This window comes from Cricetulus griseus, chromosome 3 (assembly GCF_003668045.3).
Source record: "Cricetulus griseus strain 17A/GY chromosome 3, alternate assembly CriGri-PICRH-1.0, whole genome shotgun sequence".
In the NCBI taxonomy this organism is placed as follows: domain Eukaryota; kingdom Metazoa; phylum Chordata; class Mammalia; order Rodentia; family Cricetidae; genus Cricetulus; species Cricetulus griseus.
In genome coordinates this window covers 161,457,863-161,473,269 of record NC_048596.1, presented here as the reverse complement: position 1 = coordinate 161,473,269, position 15,407 = coordinate 161,457,863, and the positions used below count along the sequence as shown (strand labels likewise).

General features: G+C 37.3%; 1 protein-coding gene across 2 annotated transcripts in view; it reads left to right on the top strand.

Annotated features, from left to right (window-relative positions):
- Itfg1 (integrin alpha FG-GAP repeat containing 1) overlaps nt 1–15,407 on the top strand; it is a 116,852-nt gene that overhangs the window by 58,761 nt on the left and 42,684 nt on the right. For both annotated transcript variants that reach the window (XM_027406298.2, XM_035442573.1), the window contains exon 8: nt 2,708–2,789. In XM_027406298.2, the coding sequence (XP_027262099.1) occupies nt 2,708–2,789 (82 nt within the window). The remainder of the gene's footprint in view (nt 1–2,707; nt 2,790–15,407) is intronic.

Sequence of the window (15,407 nt, the reverse complement as noted above, 5' to 3'; positions counted from 1 at the left end):
ATCAGTTCTAGTGAATGTACCGGGGGGGGGGGGGGGGGGGGGAGGGGGTTGCTGGAAAGTCATTTCTTATCTCGAGGCTAGTGATGTTGCTCATGACTCATGAAACTAAGATTCCTATTGGTATTGGATCCTCTGCCTGCCTCTAGGTGACTCATGGCAGTTGGTTTTAATGGGGAAAGGAAAGGTGAGAAAGACGAAGAAGTACAAAATAACCTTGGTCAGTCACCTGGTATTTTTTAAATGTAACTGCACTTTTGTGCCTGATGGTATAAATCTTGTCAGTATATTTTTTTTATAATAGATACTAAGACTCCTACTGCTAGAAAACACTTGCTTGAAAATGGCCTTTCATTCCTAAATCAAGCAAATCTTGAGCTTAGAGCACACAAGCCCTGTTTGTTTAGTTTATACGGGGCATGGGCAGGCAAGCTTCGATACAAATAAGCAGAATTTGTATATGAGATTATGAAACAGTTTTACATGCATAGGACCCTCTCATTCTAGCCTGATTTACACGTAACCAAACATAGCAAAACAAGGTTCTCGAAGAATACAGATTCTTGATTGAGATCTTTTAACATTTTTTTCCTTTGAAGAAAACAGACATTTTTATTAACATAAACTAAGTTGTTTTAATAAAGTGGCAGGGTCAAAGAATAAACATTAAAGTAAAAATTATTCAAACACTTGGATAAAAAACTAGTCATGGTGACAGGTTTCTTTAAGCCCAGCACTTGGGAGGTTGAGGCCAGCCTGATCCACATGGCACATTCCAGGCCACCCAAGGCTATATGAATGATACCCTGTCTCAAGCAAAAATCAAAAATGAAACAAATAAAATAGCCAGTGCCCTAAAGAGATCACTCAGCTGTTTAGAGCTCAGCTACTCTTCCAAGGACCCTGGGTTTGAGTTCAGATCTCAGCACCCACATGCTGGGTGGCTGACAACTCCAGTCCTAAGTGATCCAATGCTACCTCTGGCCTCCACAAGTACTGCATGAATGTAATGTACAGACATATATGCAGGCAGAACACACACATACACACACACACACACACACACACACACACACACACACACACACACACACTACAAATTAAAATGTTTTTAAAAAAAAACACAAAATCTTTTTAATTAAACACTTGCTAAATAAAGATGGAAAGACAGATTTGACTTAGGGAGACTGTTTACAATGGGGCTTTGATAAAGGGACGAGAATATTGGGCTCAACTACAAATACAAAAAAAAAAAAGTGAAATTTTTATAGCCAAGGAATAAAAGAATAATGTTATTAAGAGGAAAGGGTGATCTTTGTCTGAACTCATTCTAACAGGATCCTAGCTAAAGGCAGGCCAGGGCTATTGTTAACTGAAGGAAGTGGGGATTCTGACTAGCCTAAATAGTTACATTTTTGTAATTCTGTAAGAATGGAGATGACAGGCCAAGTTTGGGCTAAGTGGAATTCTTAAAAGAACCTACCAGAAGTTACACAAAGAAAGACTCTGGGTCAGTATTCACTGAGTATATCACTAACATAAATGAAGGGAAATATATCTTGAAAATTAACTCAATCAGTGAAAGAGTAGTCAAGTACTTTACAGTAATATATCAGTTGACAAAACAAAACTTCAAATGTATAAAGCCACATTAACTAGTAGAACACTGAAGTTGCAGCAAGTCTTTTCTAGGGCATTATGCATGTTCAGCTCAGTGACCAGGCTCTGGGAAGAAATCCAGATGTGTGGTCCCAGAGGACAGCCAAGACTGATATGCCAGTGCCTCCTCACTAGGAGATTGAACCTTATATTACAAAAGCCAAAAAACAAGGAGCAGTTGATTCCCTCTGACCCACCCAGGATTAGTGAAGGATTCAAGATTTGACCTTTGAAATGGCTAGTAGGGTTTTAATGATGGGAAGTCAGAGAAGAGACAGGCAAGTAGTGTAGTGTACAACAAAAGTCACCAAATGCATTCAGAGACTAGAAGAGAGCAAATTTGATCCAGATGAAGAAAGAAATACTGAAAAGCAGGATTAGCAAAGCTGCTTTAGACAAGATTAGTATGGTCTTGACTTCTAAACCAAGTAATTGGGTCTTTCATAATCTATTAAGAAGCTATCAAATGATTTCAGACTGAGAGGAAGATGAATAGAGCTTTCATTACCCCCGTTACTGTGGCTACTTACTACTCCATAAGAGATAGTTTGATTAAAAAAAAAAAAAAAAAAAAAAAAGCCTGGAAGTGGTGCAGTAACATGAGCAGGATTGACAGCAACCTAGGGAAAAGATGAGTTACTTAGAGTAACATGTGGGGAATGGATGAAGAAGGGTAGCCTTGAGAAAGTAGAATGTCTATGTGGTAACTTGTGCTATGTTCCTATCACAGAAAGAGAAAGGACAAAGGAAATACCTAATAGAGCAAAAAATAACCCACAATTTACAAGAGCCATTCACAGAACTGAGTAGAGATGTAGAACTGCAGTGCAGGGGTGATGAGCACCATGGGACAGTCGCAAAGAACAAGCACATTACAAACGTGTCTTCTGTGCACCCCAGGGTGGCTTCTCTGATAATAAAAGTGGGTAGGAGATTGGGATGCCTTTAGAGAAAGAACAAAAGGATTAAATTATTGTTCTCTTCAGTTTCCTACTTGACAGATGAATGCATTATGGTGTCATAATTGAATTTTTTTTTTTGGCTTTGACAGGGTGGAAACTTCTCTCTCAGTAGTGTCTTTGAAAAACCTAAAAACCTAGTGGTGGTTGGACAGTCAGCGTTTGCAGACTTTGGTAAGACTATTTCTGTCTCTCAGTGCCCCCACATTTCCAGATTCAGATACAGCAACAAAGACTAGAAATGATCAAAATAACAGGTTCATCTCATTTCTACCCACCTGCTTTCTCTTATGCCGTTACGTAGTTAGAGAAGTAGTGAACAAGTTGTAGAATGATAAAGAAGAAACTAAATTAAGGATTTATTACCCAGTAGTGTTTTTGTTTTTGTTTTCTACAAAATGGTTGTGAGAATTTTTGTCACAAAATTTCTTTGTTTGTATAAAATTGATTCTATCTTCAGTTACATGAACAACTTCATTAGAAAAGTCATATAATTGTACAGGATCGTTAACTCTTACAAATTAAATGCAAAACTTAGACCTCTATTATACTTAAATTACTGTACTAAAAACAATGTAATAAAGCTGAAGTTTTGAAACTAAGATCCTTGCCTTTAAACAAATAGTGTAAGTAGGAAGACAAAGGCTAAATATCCCAAAAATAAATACACGAACAATGAAAACAATTCCCATATGTAAGAGGGAAAGGAGACTATAGCTCTTTTTCTGATTATGGTGTTGATACCACAGGACAAGTGAAAGCTATCGAATGGCTGCACAGTGGGGACTTGGATTGGACGTGAGGCACATCGAAAGCCTGTGATGGCGTGTAAATGGCATGGTCAGTGACCAGCAGACACACCAGTTTGGCTTGAGTAGAGTGTTTCTGCAAAAATGTAGAAATATGTGGATTGGGTTATCGAAATGATTACAGATAAGCAAAGACTGCTTTTATCCTGTAGAATTTATAGGAAATAGAAACGTTTTGAAGAGTTCTTAGTTAAAACCACCTTTATATATTGACTTCCAGAAATAAAGTTGAACGAAGCCTTTGATCTAGTGGGATGTGCTTAAGGAAATGCTTCTCGGGCTTTGGGGGCACTGTTAAAATCTGTGAGGTGCCTCAAGTTTTCTGTCCAAAGAAAGACAGCTAGAAGCAGTTTCAGGACACTGCTTCTAGAGATGGAAACCAGTCAGGGATGGAGTTATAACCACACGAGTAACGAAGAGGCAGGTGCAGGAACCACGAAGGAAGCACCAGTAAGTCAGATAGTTGTTTGGACACTAGAATAGAAAAAAAGTAAAATTTGTTTTTAATTTGTTTTTAGGGTTGTTAGTTTTATATATATGATTGTTTTGCTTTTGTGTATGTATGTATATATACTGTGTACATGCCTGGTATCTGTGGCAGTCAGGATATGGTGCCCGATTGCCTGAAACTAAGAGTTATAGGCCACCATGTGGTGCTAGGAATGGAACCGAAGTTCTTTTCAAGAGCAACAAACACTGTTAACCACTGAGGCAATTCTCCAGCCCTCTTAAAATGCAAAAGCAATTTATTCTGAAAGACTTAAAGAATAATAATGATGCAGTGCAAAAGACATGTGAATAATGAAATAAAGCTAGATTGCATATTTAGGTGCTTTAACCCTGTCACATTAATAATATGGATAGAAACAAAGCTGTAACATTTAGTAACTCTTAGCAAAGAAATAAAACCAGAGCCCAAAGATCAGGTGTTAAGTGAACCCTCTAAGGAAGGCATAAAACATAAAATGACAGATGACAAAAGATGGAAGGAGGGCTAAAGGTGGCCAGGAGCCATTGGTGGACAGAAAGTGTGATGGCAGAGAATGGCAAGAAGGGGATTTATAGTTTAGAGGCTTATTAATTTTACCAGGGTTGCCATTTGTAGAACTCGGGGCCCTTATTAAGCTGTGGGAATCACCAAGTAAAGAATCTGCCAATGGACAAGCACTGGGTAAGGTGCTGTCTTAACCTCACACTTGGAACCCTTAGTGCCACTACTAGTCATTGTGGAGTGTGTGTCTTTTAGAAGGCACTGTGTTGTTTTAGTTTGTTTTGTGACTAGATCTCACTGTGTGGCCCTGGCTGGCAGGAACTTGGTATAAATGGCTTCAAAGTTCAATAATCTTCTTGCCTCTGCCTTCCAAGTATTCTGATTACTGGTGTTACCTGCTGTGCCAGCTCTAGAAGACATTTTATGTCTTATTCTACTTCATTTGTATCTAACCTTTAAATGATAGTGTTAGTTTTGTCTCTTCCTACACAGGCTTAGAACATCAAGTTACAGAATTTCAAATAAGTCACTCTTTACTAAATTATATAAAACAGAAACTTGGTAGAAATAAGGTGTGTTTTTTCAACAAAAAATTATAGAGAAAATATATGAATTTCGTATGTATGCAATACCAGATGCAATGTGAAAATCAACGAAAAGCTGTGCAGTTGGGCTGAGAGTGGAGCTCAGTGGGTAGAGTGGCTTCTTGATGTGCAGAAAGCCCTGGTTCAGCCACTAGTACCACAAAAAAAAAACAAACATATTGTTGCACACCCACAGTTCTTGCACTTGAGAATTAAAAACAAGAGATACAAAATTAAAGGTGATCCACAACTATACAGCTAGTAAATTTGAGGCCAACCTGGTTCATTTGAGACCTCTGATAGCTTGAATATGAATGACCCCCCTACACACACACACACACACACACACACACACACACACACACACACACACCAGAGGTTCATATATATGAGTGCTTAGTCACCAGGGAATGGCACTGTTTGATAGGACTAGAAGCTTTAGAAATTGTGTCATTGTTAGAGGAAGTGTGTCACTAGGCGTGGGCTTTGAGGTTTCATAAGCCATGCCAAGACCAGTATCTCTCTGCCTTTCTGCCTGTGGATCAGGAATTTGTTCTCAGCCACAGTTCCAGTGCCATGCATGCCGCCATGCTCCCTGCCATTATGATAATAGACTGACCCTCTGAAACTGTAAGTCCCCAGTTAAATTGCTTTCTTTTATAAGGGTTGCCTTGATCATAGTGTCTCTTCACAGCAATAGACACTAAGACAACATCCTATCTCAAAAAACAAACATGTGACTACATAGCTGAAGGAAAAACAAAACCTTATATAGGATATTGACATTTTATAAATATGGAATCACTTCAAAACTCAATATATATTGTATATCCATATCTGATATTTTCATTTATCAAATCATCATAGTGTCTGGTACCCAGCTCTTTAACAAGAACTAAGCATGACTTTGAAGCATCCATGTAGTTGTCTTAGTCTCTAGGCATCCTTTCTGAAGGGGCTAGTAAAACAGAAAACTTTGTTATCTACAAGGTTATTAACATAGTGGAAAATACCAACCAATGTAAGCATAGTGCCATTGATTGTTAGCACCAAATCTGATATCACTGTAGCTACCATAGTGGATAATTAATAAGTATTGGGAAAATGCCACCATAAGGTTAGCTTATGAAATCGGCATAATGCTTAGTAAAAATTTTCTTGTAATTTTAGCTTAACTGTGGTAGACCAGAAATGACTGCATCAAAACAATGCTTAGAGCACTCAGATCTCCTGGCTTTACAGATAGGTTATTTAGTAGCAGTCTGACAAATTTCAGTTTTCTTATTGTTACTTGATGGGGAATAAGAAGTCAGATAAGCCATGTATAGAGATTTAAATTTTTTATTTCATTTGTATGTTAATGAGTGCCTGAATGTTCTTACTCTCTCTTACAAAAGAACTTTAAAAATTAAATGCAATCAGTAGACAAGCAATAGCTGTATCATAAATGCAGTTGTATAGGGGATGCTCTGGGTTCATTTAAGGTACCTTTAACTTCAAATTTAGTTACAAATACTGTTTCTGTTTATTTAATTCTTAGAGTTGTGACTGTCTTGTTAAGTAGCTTCATTATTTTCTGTTATTATTAAAGAGTACTGAACTCCAGTGAGAATCATCAATACAGCAGAAAAACATTGGAGATCTTAGATATTGACTTTTAAATTTATTGCTCTAGCACTTTATCACTAATCATAATTTTTCAAGAAAATACAGGGTACTTTAATAAGTATAACATGGGCAAAATTAATTAAGTGATGGGTCCAAGGAATCTGATTAACTTTTATTTTCTTTGAATGAATTGTATGGGATAGGCATTGGTTCAATCAAATAATTCAATTTGTTCTTAAAAATCATGTTCCCATTTTTCTTCCATTTAGCTTCCTTCCTGTTTTATAATGAAAAGTTTATACTATGTACAAAATGTTAATTAATGTATTCAAAATTTATCTTTGCGTTGCCTGTCATGTGGATTAAATCTGTTTCACATATTTGACATTTGGCCATGAATGAAACATGCTCATGAATTTAAATTATATTGAAGAAGAGAACTAAACAAATAAAGCAAAATATTTGAAAGGTAGGGAAAGAGCTATGAGGAAGTAAAACAGGGTGCTGAGATGAGAAATGGATAAAGGGTACTTTAGGTAACTGCTTGGAGATTGCATTTGACCCCAGCTTAGCTAAATAAGTTTGATGTTAAAGAACAAAAAGAGACTGTCTCTTGGCAAGAACTTCTATGGGTTTGTGGACTATGATAAGGAGTTGGGAAAATTCCAGATTAGTTAAAAGACCCCATGGTAAACCATACAAAGACCTTGCAAAGATGAAGTGGAGCCAACACAAAGAAGTGCTCACATTTAGGTATGTTGGAGACAAGATTGATAATACATACTGAAGAACTAGATGTGTAATCAAAGATTAAAAGAAAACAAAACAAAACAAAAGACCTCTTTTATTTAGCTGGAGCAGCTATCTAGATAGCAGTACCTTTCATAGAAGGAAAAGTCAGTGTGCTTTCAACAAATTTTATACATAGTATTTCAGACATAGTAAAATTGTCTGCTAAATACTCAAATCAAATACAAATACAAATGGGATAACAAGCTCTGGAGACCCACCAAGTTTAACTACTAGCAAAGCCTTGTTTCATTACCTTTTAAAAGATGGACAGTGGGTCATGGGGTCATTGAAGGAGCCTATGTCCATAGCATCTTGCCTCACCAAAACTGTTATTGTAACTTTTTTCCTGCTAACTGGCCTCATGTTGTTTTTTTAAATAGTCCCTCCTATACCTTTTACCCTTTCTCATCCCTTATTATAAAATCCTCTTTTTTCACTAAAATGTCACCATCTCCTGGAGGCCTTCATTGACCACCATGTTCAAAATTGAAAGCCATACCCCCAGCACTGTGGACCCTATTTCTTACCTAGTCTGTCTAACATGCTATACATCCCACCTGTTGAACCCACAAAAAATGTGCTCTATTGGTGTTTTTTTTTAATTGATACTGTCAAGTCTATATCAATACTACTTATAATTAATATTTTTGAGATTATAATTATATCATAGTCCCCTTAATTTCCTTTTGTCTAAGCCCTCTTATATATCCCTCCTTGTTGTCTTTCAAATTCATGCCTCATTTTTAATTAATTGATGGTATGTATGTATATGCATAAATACATAAATATAACCTGCTTAGTCTGTATAATGCTACTTGTATGTATATTTTCAGGGCTGACCATTTAGTATTGGATAAACAAGTGATGTGCTCGTCCCTGAGGAAGACCATTTCTCCCACTCTCTGAGTTACTTAGTTGTTTGTAGTTTGGGGGCAGGATTGAAGGCTCCTGGGCTTTCCCTAGCCACATTTGCATGTTTGTTGTTATTCTTGTTCAGCCCATGATTATGTTGGTGAGACTTTGTATTAGTCAGTGTTCTCTACAGAAACAGAACTTATAGAATGTATGTACACACACACACACACACACACACACACACACACACACACACACACGTATGTGTCCTTTCTGTATGGGGGGAGGCTTGGGGAGGATTTATTAGAATGACTTACAAGCTGCAGTCCAGCTAGTCCAACAGTGTCTGGCTATGAACAGAAAGTCAGAGAATCTAGTAGTTGCTCAGTCCCTGAGGCTTGATATCTCAGTTGGTCTTCAGTATCCGATGGAATCCCGAAGAAGTGGGCCCTAATGCCAGTAAAGGAATGGACTTGCTAGCAAGGTGAGAGCAAGCAGGCAAAGAGCAGAGGATTCCTTCTTCCATGTCATTTGTATAGAGGCTTCCAGCAGGTGTGACCCAGATTAGAGGTGGGGTTTTCCAGTTTAAATGATCTAGATTAAAGTTGTGTCTTCCACCTCAAGATCTGTATTAGAAGTAAATCTTCCTACTTCAGATTAAGTAAAAATCCATCACAGATGTGCCCTTTATTTTTTGGGTTTTAGTTAATTCCAGATGTAGTCAAGTTTATAACAAAGAATAGTCATCACAAATGTTATGGGTGTTGCTTCTCTGATATGCCTTGGAGACATAATCCCACTGCAAATTCACTGTTCTTCTGGTTCTTACACATTTTTGCCCTTCTGGAAATATCCCTTAGCATTTTGGAATCAGGGATCCTTAGGATAATATTTGAAGACATTTTGGTACTAAATTTGAACTTGAGTCTTAAAAATTAACTAGTTAATCAATAGAACTTTTTCATTTGCTTAAAATAATTCATTAAAACTACTTAGGACACACCCTTCTCCAGGGTCTACACAGGTGAATGAATACAACTAGAAATCATATTGATTGAGGTGATCCAGAGAGACAAACGTTACATCTTCTCTCTCATATGAGCCTCCGAGCTCTAAATCTTCAGATATGAATTCATAACCTAGAGTAACTGTAAGCAAGTGTGAATGTTACAGCTCTGGAGCTGCAAAGGTGTCCTGATTTATTGGGAAGCCAGACTACCTAGAGCTGCAATTGGACAGTTCCGGGGGCTTAGAGCCCCATAGGACAGCTCTGGAGGCTGGAGCCACAATAGGACAGCTCAGCCCTGGAGGGAAAAGTGTCCTGACTTGTCTAGGACACCTTTGAATCTGGAGTGCAGTGGGGGATGGCCCCCCCACAGGGTATAGCAATCCTGCTCCTCTTCTGAAAAGAGCCATTACAGCTGAGCTCTGCTCTGTTCCCCTAAGGGAATGTCCTAGCAGAGCTATTGCTTCTTCTTCTGCCCAAAATGTTACTTCTACTACAATCTGCTAAAGAGGAAGCCCCTGCAGAAATGTAGCAATCTCTTCCAGCTTCAGCAAAAAGTTGGGTTTTTTTTCCTGCTTTTCCTGCTCAGCCTTGCTCAGTCCCCTAAGGTTCTTCTATTCTGTTCTGGTTAATGAAGATCTTCATCCAAGACTCTTTTGAGAAAGAGATTTATGTGGGAAAGAGGAGTCCAGGAGAGTGGCTGCCTCTGCCAGATTGAAAAAGGACTGCCCACAACTGAACAGGCAAAGGAGCTTATATAGGGCTTCTTAGGGGCAGAGTTTTCCCAGGGAGTTTTTCTGCTCAGGGACTGGTTAGTTTAATTGGTCAGGGGCAAAGATGGCTCTGGTTTCAGGGCCAAACTGTGTTGTTTCTTTCACTGGCCTTTTTTTTTTTTTTTGCTTTCTGGCTCTAGTTTCAGGCCAGGGCATCTTTCTTTCACTGACTGATTCTAGGAACAAAGTATTGTTTCTTTGGCTCAGGCTTCAGAGTTTGGGTATGTTTCTTAGGGTCTGGGTTCAGGGCTAAGAGAGTTTCTTTCACTGGCTCAGGTTTCAGATCTTGAGTGTGTTTCTTTCACTGTGGTTTCAGAGCCAGAGTAGGTTTCTTTGGATGGCCCTTTTACCCTAGTAACTATAGAAACCAGGAAAGTCAAAGGTGAGCATTGTGGGAGTGAGGGAGCAACGGAGAGGGGAATAGCACATTACAAGTGATCTGAAGGAGAGAGTGGGGGGAAAAAAAACAATCTTTATATTTTCGTTTTTCTAAATCTTGAGCTCTGACCATTGAAAAACATGTTAACTTAAGCACTTATTAACATTTTAGCAGAACATTATGTTTATACAGCTTCTTAATATCCTTTTGTATCTTTATACTGACAATTTTGTTTGCATTCATTAAAGTAAAAACGTTTAAACATTTCTCCCTCTATCACTTCAAAGAAAGATAATACTGTTATAAATCTTTAGTACAACAAACATTGCATTTATACGTATTGCCATGTGGCATATGAAGTGCTGAGGTATTCTTAGAGTAGCCCTGAAACAAATACTAAGTGTAACTCATCAGTATTTCCATTCCATGTCACTGTGCAGATTGCAACCTCACATCTCCTGTAGCAGTTTTAGTCCCAGAATTTCTAATTACTTTGTAGCAAAAACGTTGCACAAGACATGTATTATGATGAGTCATCTATGCCAGCCAGCTGTGGTTCTGATAAATTCTTCAAATGTTTTTTATTGGAAATGGCAGTTGTGATTGTTAGTGCTAACTGTCAAAACTTGAGAAACCCTAGCTGAGTCTCTCTGAGCATGCTTGTGAGGGATTGTCTTGATTTTGTTCATTGCTGTGGGACCACCTGTGTTAGTTGTAGGCAGGGAATCCTGAACTGATAAATGTAGGAAAGCCAGCTGAGCACTGACATGCATGCCTTCATTGCCCTCTGTTATGAATATGATAGCCATGTGACCAGCTTCCTCAAGCTCCTGCTGGTGTGACATCTGATGGACCAGAACCTGGAACTATGAGCTGAAATGAACACTTTCTCTTGAGTTGCTTTTCTCTAGCTGTTTAATCATAGCAATAGGAAAAGACACTAAGAGAAATTTATGAGAATTACAAAATTGCTACTTTAGAGTTTGAATTTTTTATACATACTCAGCATTTAAAGCTGAGTTAAATATCCTTAAGGAAATACTGAAATCAAATGTCCCTGAAGCCTACGTATAGGTTTTTATGTGATAAATTCTTGACTTATGAATGAGTTTTTTTATAAAACCATACCTCAGACTTAATTACAAAGTCTCAAAACTACTGTACATTTAACTGATTTTAGTGATGCCTATGAGTGTGGATGCAAAATTATCCATTTGAATATAAAATTTCTGTATAATGATGCCTTTTACACTATTGCACATATTTCATAATTTAATGGATATCTTCAATATTTTATAATATAACACCACTTAATTGAACATGGATCACTATAATTCCACTCTGATTAGTATAACAACCTATTTTAGTGCCCTGCGAACTTAACAATCTCCTCATTCTTTGATTTCTACAGCAGTGTAATAGTGACTACTGAAAACACCTTATCTATTCTTAGACCTAATAGATTCATACATCCAAGAAGATGGTAAAATGTATTTCTCTCCAGCAAATTATACATGAGAGGAATTCCCTGCTGTCAGTCAGAGCACTATAGAAGCCTGTGAATGGTATGACGGTATTAAATGTCCCATGCTATTTTCAAACAAGTCTGGTTGTTTGTGATTACTCTTTTTTTTCATTCCACAGCTTTGCACTTTTCATTCTATATAAATGCTTCATCCAATAATTAGGGAAATCAGAGCTGTGTTGTTTGTTGGATATAGGTGGGTACATGAGTCCTCTGCTGTGCCTTCACCCACTGAAGAGCTGATTGGAGGGTTAGGTAGGTAGGTGAGTTAGATAAATGGTGACAGGATAGGTGGATGTGTGAACATGCCCTTTGTCACTTTCCTTTTGCCCAGAGCATTGTATTCCATTAGCAGCGTTCAAAAAGACATTCCATACTCCTATTCCCTTCCACAGTAGCACACATAGAGATGAATGGACATTGTATGTATTTAATCTGCCATGGCCTGTCATCACATCACCCCACAGTAGCAATAGTCACAACTTAACTAAGAGGAATTTTTCAAGGTTTTTTTGTTTTGTTTTGTTTTGTTTTAATATCGGTAACATAAAAAGAATCTAGAATTTAGGGTATGCAAAGGTTTATTTACTTCTCTTTCATAGTAATAATACTTTTATTTACAATTTGTTTTTGTTTTGTTTTAAAGATTTTATTTATTATGTATCCAACATTCTGCTTCCATGTATATCTGCACACTAGAAGAAGGCACCAGATCTCATAACGGATGGTTGTGAGCCACCATGTGGTTGCTGGGAATTGAACTCGGGACCTCTGGAATAGCAGCGGTGTTCTTAACCTCTGAGCCATCTCTCCAGCCCTAATAATACTTTTTATCAAGAACTTTTTTATAAGCCAGGCATGGTGGTGAATGCTATGGGAGGCTGAGTCAAGAAGAATACTGAGCTAAGTTCAAAACTAACCTGAACAAAACAGAGCAACCCCATCTCTAGGGATGTGAGGGAGTATTGTATATGAAATTCAAGAGATCGTTCCAAATCTGTCTGAGGTGAGAAATATTTATTCTGCTGTAAATTGAGATTCTGAGGCTAAGAAGCATGCTCAAGGGCTAAGATGTAAGTGGCAGAGATGGGAAAGGATGTCTCAGCTGTTTTCACATACTGGGTACTCTCCCTCTCCTTCACTAGTTCCTAAGATGTGTGGCCCACCATCCTTGGTGATGCACTTATACATCAGTGAGCTTCTGATGTATAAGATTTGAAGGGTTTAAAACCTTCCTTCTGCTCCTTACACTGTTAATGACTTTACACATCGAAGAGTTTTTATACTATATGATAATTCTCCTAAGTTGCCCATTTCAAAAACATAATACACATATAGTTCTTGATGTATTTATTTGTTTATTTATTGACTCTGGGTAGAAACCAAGCTTCATTGGAGAAACTATTTCCCTTGTTCTCTGTGTGCCCTGTGCTTTTGTTGCTGTCATTCTTGTTTACAAAGTAGACAGTTCAGTCTTACAGTCTAGTAATGGTGGGAACCAGTTCTCATCTTCTTCAGGGTTTGTTGCCTTTTTGATTATTTGTTCATATAGTAATTTTCTAAAGTATTTTACAGACAGTGTTCTTGTCATGTGAAGTACTGGTCTCTGTTTCTTCATTTTATATCTAATGTTTGGTAGAGATTTTCTTGAATATCAAGGGTTAAAACAAACAAAAATGTAAATAAAAACCAACTACCAACAATCAAATTTTCTGACCTTCCAGGCTGCTACTGTGCAAGGGCACTCTGAAACATTTGTGCTGAGCCACAGATGACACTTGAGTATGAGAAAGCTAAGTGTGGGTCAGCAAGCAGTGGTCATGGCTGCTCCTTTAGTTACAGCCTGAGCTCTTGCCCTAACTTTGCTAGTTGATGGACTATTACTTGTAAGCAAAAATAAGCCCTTTTCTTCCCAAATTGTTTTTGGTCAGTATTTCATCAGGAAGAAAATCAAATTAGAACAACTATTACATTTGTTTGTTTGTTCGTTTTTTTGCATGTTAATTTTCCTGACACTTTGATGAACTGCTTAGCAACTTTTAAGAGTTTTCTCCTAAAGTCTTCAGGGTCTCTTGCTTATAGAATCATCTTACCTGCAAATAGGGCTGCTTTGACTTCATCCTTCCCTAGTTATATCCCCTTATTTCTCGATTCTTCTTGCCCTAGCTAGTATTCAGTATTATGTTTGTTAAGAGTGGAAAAAAGTTTGACTTTGTTGGAAATGGTTTGAATTTTTCCAGCTTTAATATAATGTTAGATATAGATATGCACTGAGGTATGCTCCTTCCATTCACACTTTCTTCATGACTGTTATCAAGGAGAGGTGCTAGAATTTGTCAGTCTTTTCTGAGTATGTCAAGATGGTCATGGCATTTCTGTCCTTGACTCCAGTTTATAACATTTATTGATTTATATGTTGAATTATTCTTGTATCTCTATAATATAGCCAACTTTATTAGAATGATGAATACTGATCTTCTGGGTGTGTTCTTGAATTTGATTTATCCATATTGTGTTTAGAATATTTGCATCTATATTCACTGGAGAAATTGCTTTGTAATTTTCTCTTTCTGTGACATCTGTGTCTGGTTTTGGCATGAGAGTAATATTAACTTCATAAAGAGCTTGGATATACTTCACCCTTTCCTGTTTTATGAAATAATTTAAGAAGCATTAGCATTCTCTGAAGGCCTAATAAAATTCACCAGTGGATCCATCTGGGCCTGAAGTTTTTTAGGTGAGAGATTTTTTTTTTTTTTTTTTTTTTGGTTTTTCGAGACAGGGTTTCACTGTGGCTTTGGAGCCTATCCTGACACTCGCTCTGTAGACCCAGGCTGGCCTCGAACTCACAGAGATCCACCTGCCTCTGCCTCCCGAGTGCTCTCACCAACACCCAGCTTTAGGTGAGAGATTTTTAATCACTGCTTCATTTCACTGAATTATCTCATCTTGGTTTAATTTTGGTAGGCGATATGCATCAATTTATCAGTTTTTTGAGATTTTTCCAATTTAGTGATTTCTTTAAAACAAGACCTAATGATTTCAATATTTCATTGGTATATGCCTCAGTGTTTCCCTTTTTATACATTAATTTTATTAATTTATCTTTTTTTCTTTTGGTTACTTAGCTTAGGGTTTGTCAAAGAACCAACTATTTTGTTGATTTTTCTATGGAGTTTTGTTTTGTTTATTTGTTTTTCCTTTCACGAATTTTTGTCCTGGTCTTAATGATTTCTTTCTGTGAACTGTTTTGGGGTTTGGCTTGTTCTTTTTCTGAGATCTTAACATGTACCATTAACTATTTTAAAGACTGATTTTATTTCTAATGTAGGTATTTAATACTATAAACTTCTCTACTAAAAATGTGGTCATTATATCCTATGGGTTTTAGTATGTTGCACTTTCATTTGTTTCGAAGAATGTATTTCCCTCTTGATTTTTTGCAGTGATCCATTAAAATTGCACATTGT